The sequence below is a fragment of the Ziziphus jujuba genome, chromosome 9 (genome assembly GCF_031755915.1).
Source record: "Ziziphus jujuba cultivar Dongzao chromosome 9, ASM3175591v1".
Lineage (NCBI taxonomy): Eukaryota > Viridiplantae > Streptophyta > Magnoliopsida > Rosales > Rhamnaceae > Ziziphus > Ziziphus jujuba.
The window spans coordinates 23498557-23522619 of record NC_083387.1 but is presented as its reverse complement, the minus strand read 5'-3'; the positions used below and the strand labels follow the sequence as shown (position 1 = coordinate 23522619).

Here is a 24063-nt window from a genome sequence, read left to right as displayed (position 1 = left end):
TTTATTATTTTTTTAATCTTATTTCAATTTTAACTTTACACTACTCAACAATTTATTATCAGATGAATTACACTTAACATGTTTTTACATAATTAATCTTAATCTTCATCTTGATCGGTTATTTTTTTAATTCTTTAATTAAATTTCTATTTTTAGTTTTTTTTTTATAATTTTATAATTTACTTCTTTAAATTTTAATTTTTTATAATTTGTTTTAACTTATTATATAGTATTGCCAAAATTTAAAAAGGAGATTTTGCTTTCCACTTTTTTTTTCTTTTTTTTCATTACAACAAACTCTAAATTAAAGGAACCTCACTTGACAACAGGGATGAGTTAATTAGGGTTTCAAATGATTGAGTTAATTAGGGTTTATTAATGGTATATACATAGTTACCAATGCTATATGTCAAAAAATGGCACAATGACCAAAACTCAGGATTGCAAACACGTACCGTGGCCCAATACCATGTAGTTAACCCGCTAAAAACGTTCTTTACCATCACAATCACATATATAGGCCACTCTTTGTCATCTTGTTATGAATTTCGATTCTCATTTGGTCAAAGTACTGCTGCTGGTGCCCCCGGCCCACACGGTCAGGATTGATATCGGCCGTGAAAGACAGCTTTTGTTTGAGTGGCTAATTAGCTAACCTGTCTTGACACTAATCTGATCATATGAATACTCAAAATGTATTTACTAGTTCTTAAACCTCAATTCAAACACCTGATCAGAGACATGTTCATTTTTTAGTTTCTAAGAAAAGGTTAGAATATTTCACTTGTTAATTACAACCAGGATTAACATATGTGTATTTCTTGAGTTACCAATCTAATCTTAAACCTAAATTAATTTCCAATTCAGTTTAAATTCAATTAAATTCACTATGAAGCACTTCAATAAGTTTATTCAAACATTTTAATACTAGCTAATTTGTAATAATTGTACATTTGAAATACTCCAACGCCAAAACTGTTGTTTAATTACTGAAAAGAATTAAATCATATGATTTATGAAAATCTTAATAAAATTATACAATTAATTTGATAATGTGGACCGGATGGATCAGTCAATATATCCTATTTTTTAATATGTTGGCGATGGGGAAAAGTCTACAGTATTAGTATTTCGGTTTAATATTTGAAAATACGGAAGATTCGAATTTGAAATAATAACAATTGTAAATTAATCAACCAAACGATACATAATAAAAGAAATCATCGAATGGAAGAAACAGGCGCAGTATGTGCATAAAGCTGAAAAAAACTCAAATTGGTTTCGAGATTAAACAAAAAGGGTCATGAAAAAAGAAATATATGTGTTTATAGTACAGTTGGTTTTCTGGGCCTTAAAATGCCCAATAGCAATGTTTGCAATTAATGTTAAAAAAATAATAATAATAATAATTAAAAAAAAAAAAAAACTCTTGTCTGGGGCATTCCTAATTTATCATTCTTTCTTTCCAGATTTCGGAAGACTAGTATTACATTTTTCACATACTTAATTATTTATCTTTATTTTTTTATTGGGGCCAAATTGCCTCTTCTGATTATATTTATTTTCTTTGTCTGCGTTTTTCCCAATATTTGTTAATGGATAAGAAGATACACTCTCCATTCACATGTTGTTGCTTCCAGATATTGTACCTGACATCATCAGCTTTTTATATCTATTTTTGAAATATTTGAAAAAAAAGAATATTGGCGTTTGTTTCTGAAAACTATCTGTTAGCTTATATCATACTACCGAGTTTTCGGTTATAAACTGGAAAATAGTTTTCTAAAACCATCATTTACTATAGTTTGGAAGATAGAGAAAGATGTTACAGATGTTAGATGTTACAAGTGGCTAATAAAACAGATAAATATAAATCGACATGCTGTATATACATATTAAATATATACATATTAAATATATTCTTAATTTTTTGAATCAATAGGAATTCAATATAATATTATAATTCAAATTTTTAAATAGTTAGGTGCAAATTACAGTACCACCTATTAAAAAAAAACATGATGGTACTTGTAAGGACAAAAATTATATCTTCATAGGTTAGTTAAATATACATGATATACTTTCTAACAAGTTGTCATTGGTAGATGTACAGAATTGTATCCTTAGCAATCGTTATGTCCATAGGTTTCCCATAGCTAGGAACTATATATATTCCCAAAATATCAAAATCAAAATATATAATATGACATGTTTGTATGGAAAACTGTGGGCAAAGTATTTGCTACTTATGTAAGTTAAGCCGGAAACATATATCAGAATCACACAAGCGGTTACCGATATATATGCATGCAAGGACAAAAGTACATGTTTCCTTAGCAACCAATTGAAAAGGACAAAGTACATGTTGATTCAGAACTCTACTCCTGACTGCATTCTAATAAAAACTTTTTCTCCTATAAATACCCACTTTTATGAATCAAAACCCTCATCGATTTTCTTTCAGAGAATTTTTCATCTGAAAAAAAAAAAAAAAAAATCTCTACTACTACCATTGTTGGATAAGTACTTATCCAAGCCAATTATGGGTGGTCTACGTCTTCTCGATGCGGTTCTTCATGCAAGGCAACACATTCAGCGCTGGTCGGCAGCTTCGAAGCACGGTGCTTCTTCTTGCAGATCAGGGCACTTTGCTGTGTATGTTGGTGATGATGAGGAACAAAGGAGGAAGAGGTTTGTGGTTCCTATTTCCTACTTGAAACACCCTTTGTTCAAAGACTTGTTGAACAAGGCAGCTGAAGAGTTTGGATTTGATCATGGAATGGGTGGTCTAACTGTTCCCTGTGATGAGAAGGATTTCATTGATCTTACTTCTCGAATTAGTGAATCCTCAAAGTCAACGCCTAGCTTATTACTATAAGAATATAATCCCAATTTTGTTAGAATATTGCCCTGTAAGTATATGTTACTGTGAATTATATTAACTGTATTACATAGTTGGAATGGATTATTTTAAATCATTCAATATTTTTGTGTTATACTATAATTTGTTTTCGTTATGATGTTTACTTATTATGAGATAACATGTAAATTTTTACCATTTAATTTTAACATTAAGATCATAATTATATTTTTACAATATTATTCGATTACAAATATTAATTTTTTATAATTTTTAGTTATTAAAATTAATTAATAAAAATTAATAAATTTACCTTTTTAAAAAATATAGAAAATTTATAATGATTTTTCAAAAATTTCAAATTTAAGTGTAACTATCACCAAAAATTTAAAAAAAAAAAAGAGTATTTAAATAAAATTTTGCCCTACATATTTTGCAATTTAAAAAAATAAAAAAATAAAAAATAAATAAAACTATAGTTTTATTTTTCAAAAAGAAAAAAAGAAAAAAGAAAATAGAAATTCGTCAGCAACCTTTTTTGTTTTTTTTTTATTGGGAAGCCAAAAACGCAGACTAGTATTGACTGGTGATGACGCCAGGGTTTGCATCATCAAAACAGAAATATTCGATAAGACAGGCACGCATGAAAACGATATCTAGTCGCCAAGCTTGCCAATTTTTCTGGGCATTCATTCCTCGGCCACATGCATTGTACTCTTGGTCTTAATTTCCAGTCTGAGAGCTTTATATTCATCTTCTGCACACTCTTTTCTTTCTTTCTTTCTTTTTTTTTTGGGTAATATTCTGCACCTCATATATGTACACAGATTTGTATTATATAATATGCAATATGTTAATATATATATATATATATATATATTTTTTTTTTTTGGGTAAATATATATATATATACCTATATTGCAGCGTATAATAGATATATATATATATATATATATATAACGCTGACATGCATGCACTGATTCCTACGTCAAACACTTTTCCATATCTGAAGGAAAAAGTACATCGTGTACATTTGATTTCAATTATAAAAAGCATCGGCATTGATCTTAGCCAAAAGGGAAGAAATGTAAATAAAAAAATATGTTAATTATATATTTTATAAATAAAGCATCAGTAAATTAAATTTTGAGCAGCTCAGGTATATAGATATGAGCAATTCCATTGAGCAAAAGAAGATGCCAATTCAAAAAATTAAAAATTGTCTCACTTACTATTTATAAAAATTGAAAAATTAAATCCTAAAATCTTAAAAGCCAAAGTGCAAAAATGTAATTGATCCGAATAATAATCAAATTTATTCATTACTCGGGGGGTTTCTAGAAAAACCCATTTATAAGTCAAGACCACCACGGAAAATCTCAGACAAGTATAAAATTAATTAATCAAAGGAGGTATACGTACACTAGTACAGTTTATTTTTTTAATAAAAAAATAGTTTAAAAGGCAGAAATTAGTACAGTACTTTGCAATTCTGAACGGTGGCCATCCGTATCAATCAGATAATGTGATTGAATTGTCACAAAAATTTAAGCTATATAATTATGAGATGGATTTAACTATTTATTTCTCTTTTAACACTCATCTCACAGTTTGTGTTTTATATTTTGGATCGAGATGTCAAGTTTAAAATCTAAAATGTCAATAACTTTTATTTATTTATTTATTTATTTATATATATCGATATTCAATTAAGTTATTATTTCTTTCAAAATTTAAGTTATTAAGAAATAGTTTATTATTGTATTAATATTTATCTTATCAATCCAAACAATAATGATATTCCATCTTATCGTTTTGATGAATATCATGTATCTTGCCAATCCAAAATGTAAGCAGCCACTGCGTGCATATGATAGGTAGCCGGCATGTACTAATCATGAATGGTTGTGGAAAACAAATAAACGGTGGGTGATGCATGGAAACCAGTTATTCTATTCACAGTAAATATACAATGTACAACATATATTAATATATATGTTGGTCACTTTTAGTCAACTTGAGACAGCTGCAACATGACACAAACCTACCAATTTCTATAATGCAAGAAAATAAGCCGACCCTTATCTCCAATATATATATGCAATACAAGTTTCGGGTTTAGAGAAAAACCTTTGCTGTATATTTATATTATAGCTATATATCTGGGTTTTGTGCTTTGTGTTTGTGATTATTCATTCTGAGAAAATGATAAGAAGTGTTTGTTTTCCAGAGATGGTTGTTCATGCTAAAAAAATGATTCAGAGAAAACATCATCATCATCTTCCATACAATAATCAGAGGAGGTCATCGAGTAGTAATTCTAGTTGCGGTGTCGTGCCAAAAGGTCATTTTGCAATTTATGTTGGAGACGAAGAAGAAAAGAAGAAGAGATTTGTGGTTCCTATAACATACTTGAAGCATCCTTTGTTCCAAGATTTATTGTTGAAAGCTGCTGAAGAGTTTGGATTTCAGCATCAAATGGGTGGAATCACCATTCCTTGTGCTCAACAATATTTTATTGCTCTCACTTCTTCTTTAAATGATTTATAGCTCTGCTTCACTGTAACATTTTTCCTTTTCTTTTTTTTTTTTTTTTTTTGCTTTTTTTTCATATATATATATATATATATACACACATATATATAGCTGTATAAATTAATGAAGGAGCTAATTAATTATTTAGTACATCAGATTCAATATACATATGTATATAGTTGTTTCAATTTCTTTTTAATATTGTTTCACTGGTTTGGAGCAACTCGTTATTACAGTAAAACATGTGGAGATAGCAAGATTTTTTTTCTTTTCTGGAAAAAGTCTCTTTTTGTTTACTTACAACTCAATTAAAATACTATCAAGAGACAATTTAAATATTCTTCCCCCAAAAAAAAAAAAAAAAAATCAGGGTAATCTTTTTCTTTTTTTTTCAATATGAATGTCTCAATTAAAGTTATTAACCATGAAATATAAAAATAACCCCATCAAATTAGATAATTTTAAATTTAACCAAATTTGATTTGACATGAATTTAAATAGTTTAAATTCAATCTAATCTAATCCTGCATTCCAAATGGGTTCATTAATGAAAGGCAATCATCTAATAATCTAGAAAACTATTATACAATGAGTCATAGTACAAGTACTCTAATTATATAACACATAAAAGAGTACAGTTCATAGGAATCATAGAGTACTTGCCCAATGCACACTATTATTTGTAAATACACTCTCTCCATGCAAGGTGTCTTCGGCGAACAATCCAACGGTGTTATTATTATTTCAGGGATATCAAAACCTCTATTTCCAAGAAATAATATATATATATATATACATATATAATTTAATAAAAGAAGAGTTCTCAATTTTATTATTGTTATCTCTTGTTAGAAGTTGAAATCATCCACTTGCTCCATCGATGAGTTATCTCCAATGCAAGAATAAATGTGAACGTTTTTGAAAAATATCAAAAATTTTCTTCTTAACAATTTACAAATCGTCCACTTCCTAACAATTTACAAATTGTTACCAATTATATATGCATCATAACAAGATGAGTTGGTAATTAAATATGGTTACCAAATACATATATATATATATATATATACATATATATATATATATATATATTTTATTTTTTTTGAAATCAAATGTTATACTTCTTTTGTAGACAAATAATTAACTCTATAATAAATTTTATGATTTGTCCCATTTGTTGAAGAATATATATCGGCTTAAAAAGTAAAGCATAATTTTTTTTTATTTTAAAACTATATATAATATCATTCTTATTATAAAATTAAGCATAATAAAGTTGAATTACATAATTCATAATACTATTACTGATGCCAATAATTAGTTGTGGTATACTTCTCATTATCGGATTTCATAAATCTAACAAAAAAAGTTTATCCATGAAGGATAAAAGGACGAAATTAAGGGATAAGGCCACAAAAGTGGAAACTTTCTTCTTCCAGTTAACCGGTTATTTAAAATTAAAAATAAATAAACAAATGAAACATATGGGCCTTCTTTAGGTAGATCATAGATGTCATCAAATAATTCAAAAGGAAAAAAAAATAAAAATTAATTTCATTTATTAATTTATTAAACTCATTCAATGCTAGCATAATGGTGAAGCATATTGATGAACACAGATAATTAATCAATAATTGAATTAAGGACCTCTCATGGGTCAGTAATGATTTCATTCATTTATTGATTTATTAAAAAAGAAAAAAAAAAAAAAAAAAAAGTTTTGGGGTCTCAATTCATTGGCCAAATATCCTGCATATCAACAATCCTGGTATTCCGTTGGCATCTTTGCATGCTTTCTCTTTCTGACAACCTTATATTATTACTATTTTTTTCTTTTACTTTAATATTCTAAATGGAAAAGTTTCAACTCGAATAATTATTCAAGACAATAATCACTTTTTTTTTTTTTGGTTGAAAATTAGCACTTAACCATTGTCCTCACAGAAACTATTATATTATTAATACAACTGTCAATTATCAGGTCCAATCTAAATCTAGCTATCTATAGTTTTATACGGTGCGAATCAACACAAAACAATTATCAACACCAAAGAATTATTAAATATTTTACTATAAATGGCTCATTATACCAAGTTTTTGCAGCGATGGCCATGGAATGGAAACCTATCTCTCTCCATGCATATGTCCATTTTTTTTCCTGTGTACGGCCATGGTTTTTCGTGCATTGAAAATTGGGCCAACACAGTGACGCTGGCCACGAATGTTTAATCGGACCATAACTCCATGGAAGCAAGTGGACCTGCTTGCTCAGCTTCATAATTTATTGGTTAAAAAAATATAAAGAGAGAGAGAGAGAGAGAGAGAGAGAGAGAGAGAGTTGTTGAGGTAAATGGGCAAAGCCATGTGGGGGTTTGACAGAAATGGGTCCTCGTAAAAGATACTGGGAAAAAAATGAGTAGGTTGTTAATCCATTTATTTCTATATAATTTTTTTATAAATTTTTATATATCATAAAAAATTATTAATATAATTTAATATTATTACAGTTTTTGTCATATTAAAAAATTTATAAAATATCATATAAATAGATGATTCAAAAATACATGATTTAAAAATTACCTGATTTTATCTTGACACCTAGGAGCTCTCCACTTTTCTGACCTCACACCCACCACACCACAGCCGTACTTGAAGATTGTATATCTCCTAAATACCCACCCCTATAAATACTTAACAAAATATAATCATAAATCTACAAAGCCTAAAAGCCCCCAAAAAAAAAAAAAAAAAAAACCACTACTACTTTCAAAAACTTCATAATTCAGAGCAATCTTCTATGGTGAAAATGGGCATTATGAGGTTGCCAACCAGAAGTCTGAAAATACTGCAATCTCTTCCTTCTAGAAATCATCACCACCATCAATCAAATGTCCCAAAAGGGCACATTGCAGTTTATGTGGGAGAGATTCAGAGGAAGAGATTTGTGGTTCCCATATCATATTTGAACCATCCTTCATTCAGAGAGTTGCTTAATAGAGCTGAGGAAGAGTTTGGATTTGATCATCCAATGGGTGGTCTTACTATCCCATGCAGGGAAGACACCTTCATTCATCTCACTTCTCAGATTTCTGAATAATGCCTCTTGGAAACAAAAAATAAAAATAAAAAAATAAATGGAAGAAAAAAGAAGGAGCCCCAATTTATTTTTTTTGTCTTTATATTGTTTTCTGAGAAAATCTTAGATGTATGTTGATTTAGAAGAGTTTTATTGTAGGAGAGAGCTAGACCCATTATCAAAATGATGGCTTTTTTTATGTATATTATAAATATTAGGTGGTGAAAGAAATTGTTTTTCTTCCCACCTAAAACATCATTTGAGAAATGAGAAAAAATCTTCAACTTTGAATAATTATATCCTTCTTTCTTTGTTTTGCGTTTTTTTTAAATTTATTATTATTGTTATTATTATTATTATTATTATTATTATTTTGTTTTTTAGTATTATTATTATGAGATTTACTTTAGTACAGTTTTTTTAATTTTAGTTGTGAGAGTTTGATTTAAATTTAGTATCTGTTATAGACTTATAGTATGCGTATGAGAGAATCTCAAAGGAAAGATTTTGGCCTGGGTAGATTTTTGTTTTAAATACAAGAAAAACTGATGAAGGGAAAGGTCAAGTCATAAATGTAAGGCAATTTTTTAATATTGTTTAGTATATTGAGCTTTCCCAACAACAATCACATTCAAATATGTTTAAATAATAATAATAATAAACCTATAATCACATAAAAGGTTCATGTTTAAAGGATAGTTTGTCATTGCCTTTTCACAACATTTGAAATTGTAATGATCCTTCTTGATAAGTTTTGTATTTAAGATTTGGTGCTGAAACCTTTTCCCTCCAATTATTAAAGAGAAAAGTAAAAAAATAAAATAAGATAAAATTATATACTCTATTAAAATTTGATGAAAATTCATTAACGATCTCCAAATTTTAAAAACCATTACACCCCGAGGTTTAGAAAACTTATCATTTATTATTTTTGAGTAAATTTATTTATAAAAGCTCTATTTTACTCCTTAATTTTAAAATAAATATCAAAATTTTATTTTATGAGACTTTTTTAATATATATATATATACATATATATTAAAACGTATAATTTAGTTATTATTTTTTAATTGTATTGTTTGTTTATTATGAAATTTATAGTAAATGATATTTTTTAATGTATACTATTATCAAGTAAATAATTATGTAATATTTACTTTGATTCATAAGAGTAAAGTAGATTTTTCATAAATCAATTTTTTTCAAAAATCAACTCTTATAACAATAAATGATCATTCTCAAAAGCTCACAAGATAAATGATAATTTTTCGAATATATGATAATTATCAAAACCACACGAAATAAATGATGATTTTTTCAAATCTATATCAATAATTTTCATCAAACCCCATAATGCAGATGAAATTTTCCCCAAAAATTTATTCTACTGTCATCAGGTTTCCCTATGCAACCATAATCGTTATTAAGTATATACATTTTTACATATACGTTACCCCAACTGCATTAAAAAGAAAAAAAGAAGTTATATGCAAAAGTGAGTGAGGATATGATAAACTAACTTAGCATTGATTTTTGGGTTAAAAAAAATAGTAGATAAATCATTCTAGGAACAATCATATACATTACAGGGAAATTCAAATTTCAACCAATACGAGAATCGAGATTGATAAAAAAAGAGGAGGGCCTTGATAGCTTTAGGAATTTTCGCATTTTGTTCCTTAATTTTACGAGAGACAACATCACATGCGATTGTTTTTTTTTTGTTTTTTTATTTTTATTATTATTATTGATTTGTTTGTTTGATGTGAATGTAACGTTTGGATGTCCTTTTGATTATTTCAGGGGACCTCTGCTTCATCAACCACATGGTAAGTGGGGTTGATCATGCTGAACCGTGGGGTTGATCATGCTGATGAGCAACAGATTCAAAACCTGTGGAGTTGCTTTCTGTTTTGGTTGAACAAAAGATATTATTGAGTTTCAGTCTTTAAAATCTTAGTGGAACATTAAGAACTTTGCAGATTATTTTCATACAATTTTTAGGATCTACTCCAAAATTATTCTGTCTGTAAACAGATTTTGAGAAATTTCTAAGTATAAATCAATCCTGTCCATTGGCAAACCATACAGAAAGTTGTGTTTGTAGAAGGAAATTGTTACTTATTTTCTCAGCAACAAAATATTTATATATATAAAAAAATGTATATATATCTTCTCTACTCTTTATTCCGAAAACAAAATAATAGAAAGAGGCAGAGAGAACTGAGCCTGAAGCTATACTGCCAACAGAGATGTGTTTGTCTCTTTTATTCGACAAACTTACAACAGCATCTTTAGAACCTCGCGATTTAGTGACCCTTATATTGCCTACCGAGTCGGACGTCCAATGAAAGCTGCTGGAGACAAGAAAGAAACTGCAATGGTGGTGTGTGTATTGAGTGAACATGTCGAAATGGAAATTTTCATACTTACACCATGCATCTCTCCTCTCAGCATGAATTTGACTTTCAAGTCCATAAGGTCCTTTCGCTTTGTTATTCCTCAGCTCACGAAACTCAGCTAAGATCTTATACTCAAAAGGAAGAGTGCTGTCAACTAATGTTTAAAGTTTCTATGTAAAATTTCTGAAGATGGAGTAGAGAGTTGGGTTTGTGGTAGAAATAGGAAAGCAAAACTCAGAGAGCATCAGCTGAAGTAAAGCAAAATTCATGAGATGCCCAAGGGAGAATATAAACTTTTTCTCCCCTTAATCCAATGATAGATTGGCTGTTCGAATGTTACGCTGCTGATGAGAAATTCCTCTTCCTAGTCGGAACTGAGGTGAGCTTAGTTCTTCTGGTTTTCCACTGAAAGGGGAAGCAAGCTTTGGCTGAAACCATCTTTTCATGGCTAAGCCATTAATTCTGATTTTTCCATGGGATTCATTTCCTTGGTAAGGTAGCCTAAGCCTTCTCAATAATGCTGCAACTGCCTGGCCAACCCTGTTAGAGCAAAAGATGTCACATTCATAGCAATAAATAATAAAAATTTCAATCAATGCAAATTATGCATCTGTCAGCAGATTGCTAAATTATGGACCGTACCAAAATATCCTACCTTGTAAATAATTACATGTATAAAATTTAAGTATTAGATATGAATACCATGTTAAGATAGAGATCATTACTACATCTTTGCTTCTTTCCATGACAAAATCCTTGCAGGCACATATGAAAACCACAATTAAATGCATGTCTTAGTTATAGGTACCATCAGCATGTGGCAGACACAACTCTATAAGATGGTATCCCAGGAATTGCAATGCTGAGCTAGTTAAAAATATAGTATTGCATTATTGAGTTTGATCAATCAAAAGTATTCATGTGATATTTTCTCGTGACCATCACTTATAGTACAATTCAAATGTACACCAGCTGAAACTTCTATAACCATTTATAGCCAAAAGTGGTCCATGAAGGTGGATGCAGATTAAATACATGATATCAAATAAACATTTCCAAATGCAGATTAATAAATTTTATTTTCCTTTTTCTTCAATTTCTTATGAAAATTGAAATAATCATTTTATAAATATTTGTGATTGAACAACCAAGCGTGCCATTTGGCTATATGTATAAATTTCATAACTTGTAGCTACACAATACATATGCAGGCAAGAAAATACATATGCAGCCATCTTGTCGGTTCTTTTACCCATACAACAAATTCTACTATACATTTTTATCTTTAGGAAACAGACAAAGAAGTTCAGTGAACAGGCATTTGATTGCTTTTAGTAATTGATAACCTACTCTCACCTTCCTGCAAGGTTGATTGTCTTCTCCCCTTTGGGAGATATAATTTGCGTCTTCTCAACAGGCACTAAAATGGTTATGTTAGGTAACTTTGAACCTGCAACAAGAAAAAAAGGTTGGCAGTAAGTATCCATCTAAATTATTGTACAGGGGAAAATTTTTCACTCCTTTATACCCAGCACAATTCATCCATTTTAGCAAGCACACTCAAAAGCTGAAAAATATCAAAATATCAAAATCTCAGAAGAAAAAAAGTAAAGAATAACGAGACTATCTTACCAGCAGCAAGCCGATGCTTGAGGGCTCTCAACACAGTTAAAAGGTACACCTGGGAAGTTTTAAAGTAAGATTTGATTAATATGAAAATTTCAGCTTCTATGTCTGAATCTTTAAAAGAATCACTGTGCTGTTGTTGGTGAATGAAAATAGGGGAAAAAGAGATCTTGCAGCACTTAGCAAAACAGAAGAGATAGAAGAATAAAATATAGCTGCAGCAAGTCTTTAAATAAAACAAGAAAAGAAAGAAAATGGAAAAATATAATTAGCATATAAGGAAGGAAGCATTGGATAAAGACAGACCACAAAACATGTAAAGTCTGTTTGTCGAATGTAAAATGATCAACTGTCAATTATGAAAAATATAAAAAGTTTGGAAGCTTTCCAAAATTCAAACAGTTACATGAAATTATAGTCATATAATCCGTATTACTTCAGGTTTAAACAATTTTTTCCCCCCCTTTTATAGATGTTGATGAGCATGATAATTCTCTATAAAGGATACAGAAATTTTGTAAACCTAACAACCATAGTTAAAACGTTGACTTTACTATGGATAGACTCACCTCAGCTGTATGAGTTTCTAATTTCCTTGCATCAACAACAACCGGACTTTCTTTGAAGGATACACATTGAACAATTCCAATAGAAGCAGCTTCCTGAGATTGCATTATAATATTAGATGGTTGCAAGCTAGTTTCATCACACAGTACATGTGTCCAATTAAAAATATACATATATATATATATATATATCAGCCCAACTAACCTCAAGTAACGAAAAAGCACGGGGATCATATTCACAAAATCCATCTATCAATGAATAAAGCTTTGACGGTCTTGATGTGTCAGCACTTACACCCATATTCTCAATGAGCCTATTTTTCAAGGAAGCATCATAAGGGAGCCGCAAGCATCCCAAAACTTGTGATAGTACCTCAATTGTAGGCATCACACCAGCTACAATTGTTTCACGGTAAACCATTAAGGCTGATGATGTCCTGTAGATTAATTCAGTAGCACAGATATTGTTAAGTAGAATATAACATACCCAAGAATAACATAACCAATAATCCAAACTTAGGAAACTTCATAGCATGTAGACAAATTAGATCAGTGAGTTACCAGTATTTATCTTTTAAATTCTATTATCCCATACAATAAGTGAAATTATAGGAAGAAAAAAATAAGATTTGTTATCCAAGTACAATTAAAAAAATTATTCTAATGTTCTCACTTTTCAGTGCTTTTTATCAATTGAAAATTAAAGTCTGGTGTCATAAATAAGACATCAACAAATGCATCACTTTGTGGACTATACATAAGGTACCATTTCATGGTCAATGGAAGCAGTCTTACATAATTGTTGCACTTACTTTTCCAAAAAGTTAAAAAACAGAAAGTAAAAATAAGCGTTTTACAATTATGCAAGATAAAATTACCCTCTGCAGGTACATACTCATATATGTTGCTTTTATTTCCCAAAATTAAAGAATCCTAGGAAAATTTGAACAGAAGGTGAAGTATCAAATACCATTTATTTTCAACTTGTAGCTGGCCTGAGTTAAATGAAAAAACTGGCTCACCAACTGTACAAGCCTTCTCGAATCTCCGTAGGCACATGCCTTCAAAAAGATTTAATAAAACAATAAAGAAAATTCATAAACAGCAAACACCAATAGCAATAATAATTTAACATGCTTCAAGTTTCCAAAAATATTAACAACAATAAACCACCAAAACTTCAAAATCCAGTATCTCTTTCCTTAAAGCTGATAGTAGCAGACCATAGAGTCAATGGAATGAAACGGATATATGCATGTATGTGTACGTATGTATATGTTACATGCTATTATAAATAAGAGAAGAACCACCAAAAACTGGTAAAGTTAACATCATGAATTGAAGCATTAGAAATTCAAAGAATGCAAGTTGCTGATATTTTGCTAGCAGGGACAGAAAGTGCCCTGGATTTTTCAAACACTAATAGTAGTTTTGACATTCCTACTCACTTGTAGGCCAGTGCCTTATACATGCAGATTAATTAATTGAAATAATTGAGGGTTACTAATTCTAACACATGATTTTATAAATAATAAATAAAAGGCTATGTAAATGTTAAGTTACCAGTTACCATTAATCCCCAAAACATAAGCTAATAAGATTGGGCCCGACTATAAAGTTTACAATAGTAATAGTTTTAACAAAACTATTTCCAATTTTTAAACTCCTAAAATTGCATTAATTTAGAAATTAATTTAAATGACAAAAGAACAGGAGAGGAAGATTCTACTCATTTTGATGCCACATAGAACAGAATGAAAATACATGATCAAGGGTGCAACAACAGAGCTAAAATTATTAAGTACAACAGAATAGAAATACATGATCAAGGGTAGAACAATAGAGCTAAAATTACTAAGTACAACAAACTTACCAATTATGCATCTACACATAGTGAGATTGAGGGGAATCCCATCCTTTTTTGCTTGAGAGAGGAGCATCAGGCCTGCTTCTAGATCATCCTTCCTACAAGTATGGTGCAGAAATAACGACATAACATTTTGAGTTCATCAGAAACAAATTTATATGCAGAGATAAGTTTGCTTAACACTAGATCCAGCTCTAGAATACTCACCTATCACATGCTACCACTAGCACAGAATATGTTATGCTATCTGGGCACAATCCTATAGCCTTCATTTCTGAGAGAACTTCTATAGCCTTCTCCAGTTGATCACCATCGCCTGCAGTGGAAGAAATATAACGATGTAGCATTAACATCCCATTTTCGTTTAAAATTGGTGGTATTCACTCAAATAATTCATATAACCCTAAACATGTTTCAAATTAATTTTAATAAAACTGATATTCACATAATGCTGAGATGAGAAACAAAATTGAGAACTACAATATTCCATTCTTTTTTATTTAAGCTTACACATCAAATTTCTCACGAAAGTTGGCAGAAAACTTCTCCAAAATCTAAAATAATTTAGGTCTCTATTCTGGTGGAAAGGTTTTTTGCAATTTCATAAAGTAGATACGCTGAAATTTTATGCCATGCTAGGTGCTAGGCTGCTTAAAATAAAAGACACTGGAAAGAACAATTGCTTACACAGTGCAGTGATCAAAGCATTGACAGTGGAAACAGTTAGCTCCAATTTCATAGACTTGAGATTGCCATATAGCTCGAGTGCTTTCTGCCAATTTTTGGCCTGGAACAATTAATGAGAAACTTCTTTGTTATTACAGCAAGCTCAGCAGAAACTTATGAAGAAATTTCTCATCATTTTATGACTGCATAGCTAGGTAAGTATATGCCTAGACACCTAGACCTACATGCCACTTCTGCCAACCTGAGGCGAAAGTATAAGTTTCAAAATTGGAAAGTATCCTAACAAACTTATACTTTCACCTGTGATTGGAAGAAGTGGCCTGTAAGGTACCCTGTTAGAGTCAAAGTTAGAAAAATATTAAAGAACTTTTAATAAGTATAAGCCTTCAGTACCAAAATTTGGTGGGGGTTTAGTGGGAGCACAATATCCTCTAATGTACATGCTCCATAGATAAGTGTAGAAATTTCTGAATAGATATTCATTTTCAGTATATATTTTCAAGACTACTTTTTGAAACACAGAGAGGAATCATCTGTGCTAATTAAAACAACTTTTCCGATCAGATTGCTTTGGTGATACATACATTGCAACAGGCTCCCATCAATGAACTATATGACATAATTCCAGCATGTACTCCTTGATTGCTAACTTCTTGTAGGATTTCAAAGGCATCATCTAGGTTACCAGCATGTCCTGCAACATCTATTAATGCACTGAGAAACATCTGCCAAAAAAAAAAAAAAAAAATTGAAAAAACTTGCAAGGAACCATTCAAATTGGAACAAGAGATTATATAAATGGAAACTGAGAGCAAAAATCACATGTACAAAAGATATGCAGGTATACTTATCAAAACTGTACATTTACTAAATGCATACTAGTACACATCAAAAACAATATCGTGCTAGTCAATTGATGAGAAACAACTAATGATAGCGAGATTACCTCATCAGGGATCACACCTTTCTTAGTCATGTCATCATACACATTGCGTGCAAACTCCCAATCACCAGTTTGGCTGCAACAATTTACAGCAATTGTGTAAACCTCTGGGGTGCCCTTAATCTTATATTTATGGATCATCTTATACACTTCTTGCGCTCGATCGACCTAGAAACAATACAGAGTTCAATGTTAATGAAAATCAAGAAACACATATGCGATGAAACACTGCAAACAACCATGAAGAAAATGCACCCAAACTTTTTGGAAGACAGGAAAAAGGGATAATTTTATCAACCTCCCCTCAAATTTTGTATAGATACAGGAAGGCACCAATAATTTTACAATTTATTCAATTTATCCCTAACCCTAATTGTTTTAAATTACCAATTAACTCCCTTATTCCCACCTAAAATTTGTTTCAAATGATGGAATCTAGCTAGTTGTAAAACCATTGGTAGCTCTCTGTAATTATGTTGAACAACAAAGGAGTCCAATTATATTTTCCCTAATGAGAAATCCTACCTGACCAGCATTCATGCAAGCCTTTATCAATGCACCAATAGTTATATGATCAGGGTCTATAGGCTGTGTCTCCGTTGTCATTTCTGATAACACATCAAAAGCACGATCAACAGCTCCTGATTGACCACATGCTGTAATAAGCGCATTGAATACAACTCGATCTGGCTTCACATTCTACTGCATATAACATCTTATCGGCATTAATGCTTATCCAGAAGTTGAGATCATTATGCATTGCAAAAGAAGAAAATGGACTGAAACCTTCACCCAGAAATCAACAAGAACCTACTGGGAGGGGGGGAAAAAAAAAGCGGCAACAACAAAAAAGACTACAGTGTTTCTGACTAGAATCATACCTTAGACCTCATTATACCATAAGCACCAAATGCCTTGGCTACTTGCCCAGCTCTAGCACAACCATCAATAAGCGCACCATATGTGTGAACATTTGGTTCCACACCAGCATTAACCATCTCATGAAACACCTAATGAACAATACCATGTGGTTCAATTAACATAAAAAATCATTGACACATAATAACCATTTTTTTTTTTTTTTAACATAGACAATGGAAAATGACTACTTAACAGCTCATAAGTTACAAAATCAGGCAATAAACAAATGTTTTAAAGTTTAAACAGAATAAATCCTGAATCCAAAATAAGTCACAGTAAATCTCATCATATATAAAGATTTCCAATAGAATTACAGCTGAGATATATGTGAATTCCACCAATATTAGTTTTCATGGTTAATTCTGAAACAATCTCAGTTGGATGGTATTCCATAATTGTGAGGAAGATTTCAGCTTCAGGCTCTCACATAGGAACGGAAAAGAAAAGTTTTTTTTTTTTTTTTTTTTTGTTTTTTACTCCTGAAACCAGCCAGTTGAGCTGTTTTGTCCACCCCATTTGGTGATGAACATAAAGACAACAAGCATTTAGACAGAAAATTAATCCATCACATTAATTGCATAAATATGACAAAAGAAAATACGTCCAAAAATTAAGCATGGAACCTCAGTTAAAACCCCAGGGCAAATATCATACTTTAAACATTGCATCAACTTTGCCACTCTTAGCACAAGTAGATATTAGGGTAGTGTAAAGTTTGCAGTCAGCTTTTAATCCAGCATCCTGGGCAAGTCTCAGAACCTGGAACGCGCCTAAAAGCACAATACAGAAATAATTAATTTGTGGCACATTTATGTAACAATGAAAGGCCCTAACAAAGTATCCAGGAACCAGATAAATAGAAGTGGCAGATGGAATTTAACTTACCCTCTGAATATTGAGAGCTTGCACAGACAGACATGAGCATATTAAATGTACTCAATGTTGGATTAGTAATCAATTTGAAGTAACGGAAAGCTTCATTAATAGCCTTTTGACTTTTGCATATTTTGAAAAACTTTGCATGGTAAACCTGAAAATTAGAGAATATAATAAAAACGAAATCTCTATGTGCACAAACATGAGGATTAACAGCTAAAGGGACAAATTCTCACCTTATTCATGTCTAACAAACCCCTTCTTTCCATATCTTCAAGCAGTTCAACAGAGTCAGTTAACCTAATAGAAGCCACGTTACTCAATGATAAGCTCTAGGGTGAAAAAAAATTTGTTAAAAGGAAAAATCTTCATACAGATTCTATCATCATAAAATAACAAACAAACTTTCTTTTACAGTTTAAATTAGAAGATTTTAAAGCTATCATCAACAAACTGTATGCTACGTGTAATTTCTCAAGAATGATAGCAAGATACCTCCCATCCTTCAGCAAACGGTTATAAGCACTTAATTGCTCTGAAGTATGATGTCTATCATCGACATTCAACTCATTTAGGTCAGGGAGCAGGGGCAAAATTTTGTGATTATTCTGAGTAAAATGTCTTGTTTCTTCATTATTCCTTGAATGTCCATTGCCTTTTCCCGAGTCTTTTCTACTGCAGGGATGACCTGATTTGTAACTTGCAGAAGGTATTTTTCCTTCAACATACTCTGAAGAACAAAGACCCTTTATACAAAGTCAGTACAATGGGGAAACTCAAAATTATGGAACTGCCTGCTGTAAAATAGCGCTAGGTGGAAAATGAATACTCTACTCTACGTGAATAAAACAAATAGGAAGTATCATTTTTTTTTTTTTTCAATGCAATTACCTGATATTTTAGGGGAAACCTGAGCAGATACATCTGCTCCATCTAAGATGTTGTTCTTCAATGATGAAGAGAATGTACTGCCATCCAAAAGGGAGGCATGGGAAGAAAGTGTTCTTTTACCATTCAAGTTTTCTAAATTTTTAGTCATCGATTTGGACCTGTTTGCCTCATAAAACATGTAAAGCTCTTCTCTAGCCGGTTCTCCAAGAAGGACATTAACATAGGTGGCAGTTTTTCCCTCCTCATCAAGTTCATTCTTTTCATTTTTATGTTCATGCAATCCTGCAAGTGAATTATTTACATGAATAGAACCATTGCTCAACTTAGATTCACCCATTTCGCCATCAAACCCAGAGTCGGACTCAATTTTCTCTTGTAATTCTTCCAATTGCAATCCAGTCAATTCATGGGGTAAATGAAGAGATTGCAGAGTAGCTGATATCGAAAACGCAGTTGAAAGAGACTTATCCATAACTTCAGAGTTATTTGAAAAGGCAATATCAATATCCCCGACACTAGAAGCAACTACATTATTGGAACCTGGTGACTGTACTGAGTTGGCGATTAGAGCCTCTTCGTGAACCCAAGCAGATTTCTGATACTGCAGTTGGGCCTCTTTATCCTCAGATGCATGGCTTTTCTCTCGGATTTCATTCTCCAGCATTTTATGAACTTTCACATCATGAAAATCTCCAAGACCCAGAATCTGGCTCTCCATGTCCTGGTTCTTAAAATTTCTGCCTAGTTCAGGCAAAGCAAAATTCGGAGGTCCCCACGCCTATCATCATCATAAATATCAAAAATTAGTTAGGAAATTCGCAAACACAGCCAAATCCATCTATGAAATCAGCTACAACTTCAAAAAACACCATTAAAAAAATTAAAAAAAAAAAAAAAAAAAAAACCCAACAACAACAACAACAACAACAACAGCGAAATTCACACGTAATTATAGAATTAAATGCTAAGTTCAAGCAATTAAATGCTCCATTAAATATAAAATCTCCTTCGAGTACAAACAATTTAAGATAACATCTATCATTTTTTGGAAAACCAAATGTAATCACTCAGTTACTAGAAACATTAACTCACAAACTCCATAACTAATTAGGAAGCAAATAACACATTCCATAAGGTGGTGAGTTAAAAGAAAGAAATTAATAACCAAAAAAAAAAAAAAAAAAAAGAACTAAATTCAAAGTTGAAAACTGACCATTTTGGCATTCTTCTTGGACCGAAATCGATTCCAGTAGAAAATGGAAACAGCAGAGAAAGTAACCACAGCGACAACGACTAGAACCGAATGAGAAGTGAGAGAAGCTCTGAAGCGAAAACGAGTGGAGTAAAAGTAAGGTCCTAACTTCCCATTCCTTCTCCGATAGCGAAGAAGACCACCTGGAGGCCTGAGGTTATGACCGCAGCCGAGAAATTCACTTCGGATTGATCGGAGTTTTGAAGGGGAAAGAGAAGAAGAAGTAGAAGCGAAGTGGTTGTACGAAAACAGAGTCAGAATTTGAGGCTTCGCTGAGAAGCTCACGTCCATGGATGAAAATTTGCAGAGGAAGATAGATAGATAGAGAGAGAGGGAGAGAGAGAGTGGGTTGGATATCAGGATAGGAAGGAGAAGAAGGAGTGACTGAGTGTAGAGAGAGAGAGAGAGACTCAACGTTTCTGTTTTTAAAGTTGGTTTTAGTTTTTAATTTGTTTGGTGGTATGGTTTTTGCTCATCCATTTCGTTGCTTACGTGGCACTATTCCCTTTGCTTTCCATTTTTTTCTGTCTGTCTACGCTCTACTCCCAAGAATTCTGTTTCTCGTTATTACTGGTGGCTATCTCATCATCCTCCTCCTGCTAGTTCCAACGACCAGCTTTTTCATGTCGTTTTAGGCGATCCGCTTTTAAACGACCATGCCTTGTCGTAGTCTAATTTCTGATGCCAATTTTCCTGAAGATATATATATATATATATATTTTTTTTTTTTTTTTAATTTAATTTCCTTCTGCTGCTGCCTCAATAATTTGATGAATGCCCACTTGGTGTCGTTCCGTCATTTGTCAGCCACCGTTTTAACATCTTTGGAGTCGTTTGGCCCTTGACTTTTGCTCAACATCATCTCTTGAAAAGTCATCAATAATTAATTATTACGTTAATATATAATTTTTTTTTATTTAACTAAAAGGAAAAGGAAAAAAAAAAAACTACTATAAATTAAAACTCTATAATGGATATAATATAATTTTTATTTTTAATTAGTTTGTCAATCAACAACATACTACCACATTATGTATCATTTGGCATAAAAAAATTTGTTAACAAATTTGGTAACTATAACAAAAAAATTTATAATTTCAAAAAAAACAAATTATATATTTCTTTCTTTCTTTTCTTTTTTTTATAGAAATATTTTTTAAATGTTATTAATTTTTATTTTACTTTTCCAAAAAAATTATTTTACAAAATAATCAAAAACTATTTTTTTCCCCTTTCTTGAAGGAGTTCCCCTTTTTTTTTTTTGGTTGATACAGAAGGACTTGTACATTGGTATTGAAACGACCTCCAAGATCCCGCCCAAAATTCACACGGTTTGGTTTTTCCGCCCATGAAAAAAAATCCGACCCGTTTGGAAAACTATAATAAATCCCTATTTGTGAAAATATTAAAATAACCGGCGAAAGAATTAGTACCTTTTCGTGGAATGGAGTCAATTGACGACGTACACATTAATTTTTTTTTTTTTTTTTTAAAGTGCGGTTTAACTCTTCGAAAGAAAGTCGTATAAATTCATCAATTTATCCTGAGTACTCTTCTTTCTCTCTTTGAGGAAGTCACTTCTTGCATATATACTTTCTCTGCCAAAGTGTAGAAGAATCAAATTCTCACAAATATATAATTCTTTTTTTTTTTTTTTTACATTAAACCTCTTAAGTTGTAACGAAATTAAAGAAGAAAAATATAACAAAGAAAGATCAAACCAATTGAAGTGGCAAACGGCAATGTTGGGACATTTTCTCTGTCGGGCCATTCTGTATGTAAACCATGTTGCTTAGTTTTTAATTAGTTAATTTAATTTCCATTGTTAATTTATTTTCTATTCTATAAAGTATTTGGTTGTTGCAGGATGGTTTTTGGTTATGCATATCCGGCTTACAAGTGCTTCAAGACCGTGGAGAACGAGCCTCAAACTGAGCATCTTCGGCTATGGTGCCATTACTGGTAATCTTACCACTAATATATTACAAATTTATATACACGTGCGGGCACATACATAGCGAATATATTATTTTAAATTACATATAATTCAACGATCACGTTCGCGATGACATTAGTATGTATCTCTATTACATCAAAATTTTATTTATATCATATAATATATATGCATATATATTTTCAATTTTCTGGCTTGTAACTCACAAAAAATTATTGATTTTTGCTGTGTTAGGATCATAGTTGCTATCTTTACAGTCCTTGAAAGAATCATGGATGCCTCTGTCCCCTGGTATGCATTCAAGCTTTCCTTTCATTTTTCTTGAAGTCTAGATATTTGGGGCTTGTTTGGCTGTAATGGCTTAAACTGTACTATTTAAAATCTTTATGGAGTCAAATTACAATTTATCACAGTCAAACATTCCAAAAAAATAGAAATAATAAACTAAACATTTTTATTTAGTATATATTCTGCTTGTTAACTGATTCATCCAATTTTATTGTGTTCTGATGGTTTTGAAGGTTACCAATGTATGCAGAAGCAAAGTTGGCGTTATTTATATATCTATTGTCTTCCCAAATGAAAGTATGCATTTATATGTGGAATTTAGTTATTATTTATTAGAATATTTATTATATATATATATATATATATATATAGTATAAAAAGAACTTGAATTGTTTATTTATTTAGTTTAATTGTTTTTCAGGGGGCGGAATATTTATATAATAGCTTACTAAAACCATTTCTGGTAGAGCATGAGGCAGAAATAGATAGAAGCATAAGGGAAGTGAAAGTGATGGCCGGGGATGCTATAGTTCGGTATTGGGGAAGGTCATTGACTTTTGCGCAGATCTGTCTCCTTGAAAGTTTTCGTTATGTTTCTTCACTCTCTGCCTTGCAAGCTTTTCTTCACCCACCTGCCACCGCAGCCCAAGATACTAAACAAAACTAGTACTACTTCTCCTCTGCACATTGATATATGTATGTATTATATATAACTATTCAATATAAACCACATATATACAATGCTATTACCAATTCTTTGATGTTTCTTCTTCCTTCTCGTATTTAATTTTATAAATATTAGTGTCACAAAACTATATATTATTTTTCTAATTTTTGGTACCAACTTAGATTATTTTTCAAAAAACTCTAGAGAACAAAAAGGAGACACTTGTTGGGCCTTGGGGCCTATCGTATGATGCTCATAAATGGCTTTTTCTTCAAGGCCCATTAGCTGATGCTGAAGGCAGACAGCTTGCTCGCCAGCTTCTTGAGGGTGATTCTATATACACCCGTCTTGGGAAGGATTTTAAATTTAAACTTTCTTCTTCTTTTTTTTTTTTAAAAAAATAAAAATAAAAATATATATATATTGGAGGTAAGAGAATTCGAATTCAAATTGTAAATTTTATAGGACCAAAAAAAAAAAAAAAAAAAAACGGAAATTGCAAATTTTTAAGTCGTCCAGCATCTTATGCACATTCTCGCCCTTTCCTCCCTTTTCTATTGTATATATCTATATGATATATCAAAAAATGCATTTGTCAAAACATCCAATCAAGGAACACTCAGCATCTTGCTACCAAAATTTAACTTGTATT

The 24063-nt window shown here is 31.1% G+C and overlaps 4 protein-coding genes across 4 annotated transcripts; 3 read left to right on the top strand and 1 right to left on the bottom strand.

Moving 5' to 3' along the window:
• Positions 1-2542: 2542 nt before the first annotated feature.
• LOC107427416 (auxin-responsive protein SAUR21) lies at positions 2543-2878 on the top strand. The gene has a single exon (XM_025077504.1). The coding sequence runs from the start codon at positions 2543-2545 to the stop codon at positions 2876-2878; it is 336 nt and encodes a 111-aa protein (XP_024933272.1).
• A 5267-nt stretch (positions 2879-8145) lies between these two features.
• On the top strand, positions 8146-8683 carry LOC107427415 (auxin-responsive protein SAUR21). Its single transcript, XM_016037803.4, has one exon. The coding sequence runs from the start codon at positions 8193-8195 to the stop codon at positions 8490-8492; it is 300 nt and encodes a 99-aa protein (XP_015893289.2). The 5' UTR covers positions 8146-8192; the 3' UTR covers positions 8493-8683.
• A 1836-nt stretch (positions 8684-10519) lies between these two features.
• On the bottom strand, positions 10520-20961 carry LOC107427483 (pentatricopeptide repeat-containing protein MRL1, chloroplastic). The gene is made up of 19 exons (XM_016037855.4): positions 20464-20961; positions 19251-20028; positions 18855-19089; positions 18596-18659; positions 18369-18513; positions 18138-18253; positions 17444-17572; positions 17088-17261; positions 16566-16730; positions 16204-16344; positions 15620-15719; positions 15140-15248; positions 14939-15030; positions 14036-14126; positions 13271-13502; positions 13069-13161; positions 12506-12554; positions 12230-12323; positions 10520-11413 (listed from the first exon to the last, which is right to left on the bottom strand). The coding sequence occupies exons 1-19, from the start codon at positions 20791-20793 to the stop codon at positions 11179-11181; spliced, it is 3372 nt and encodes a 1123-aa protein (XP_015893341.2). The 5' UTR covers positions 20794-20961; the 3' UTR covers positions 10520-11178.
• Positions 20962-22063: 1102 nt separating this feature from the next.
• Positions 22064-23497, top strand: LOC107427485 (HVA22-like protein i). Its single transcript, XM_016037862.4, has 5 exons — positions 22064-22276; positions 22369-22464; positions 22691-22747; positions 22978-23041; positions 23166-23497. The coding sequence occupies exons 1-5, from the start codon at positions 22245-22247 to the stop codon at positions 23409-23411; spliced, it is 495 nt and encodes a 164-aa protein (XP_015893348.2). The 5' UTR covers positions 22064-22244; the 3' UTR covers positions 23412-23497.
• Positions 23498-24063: the final 566 nt, after the last annotated feature.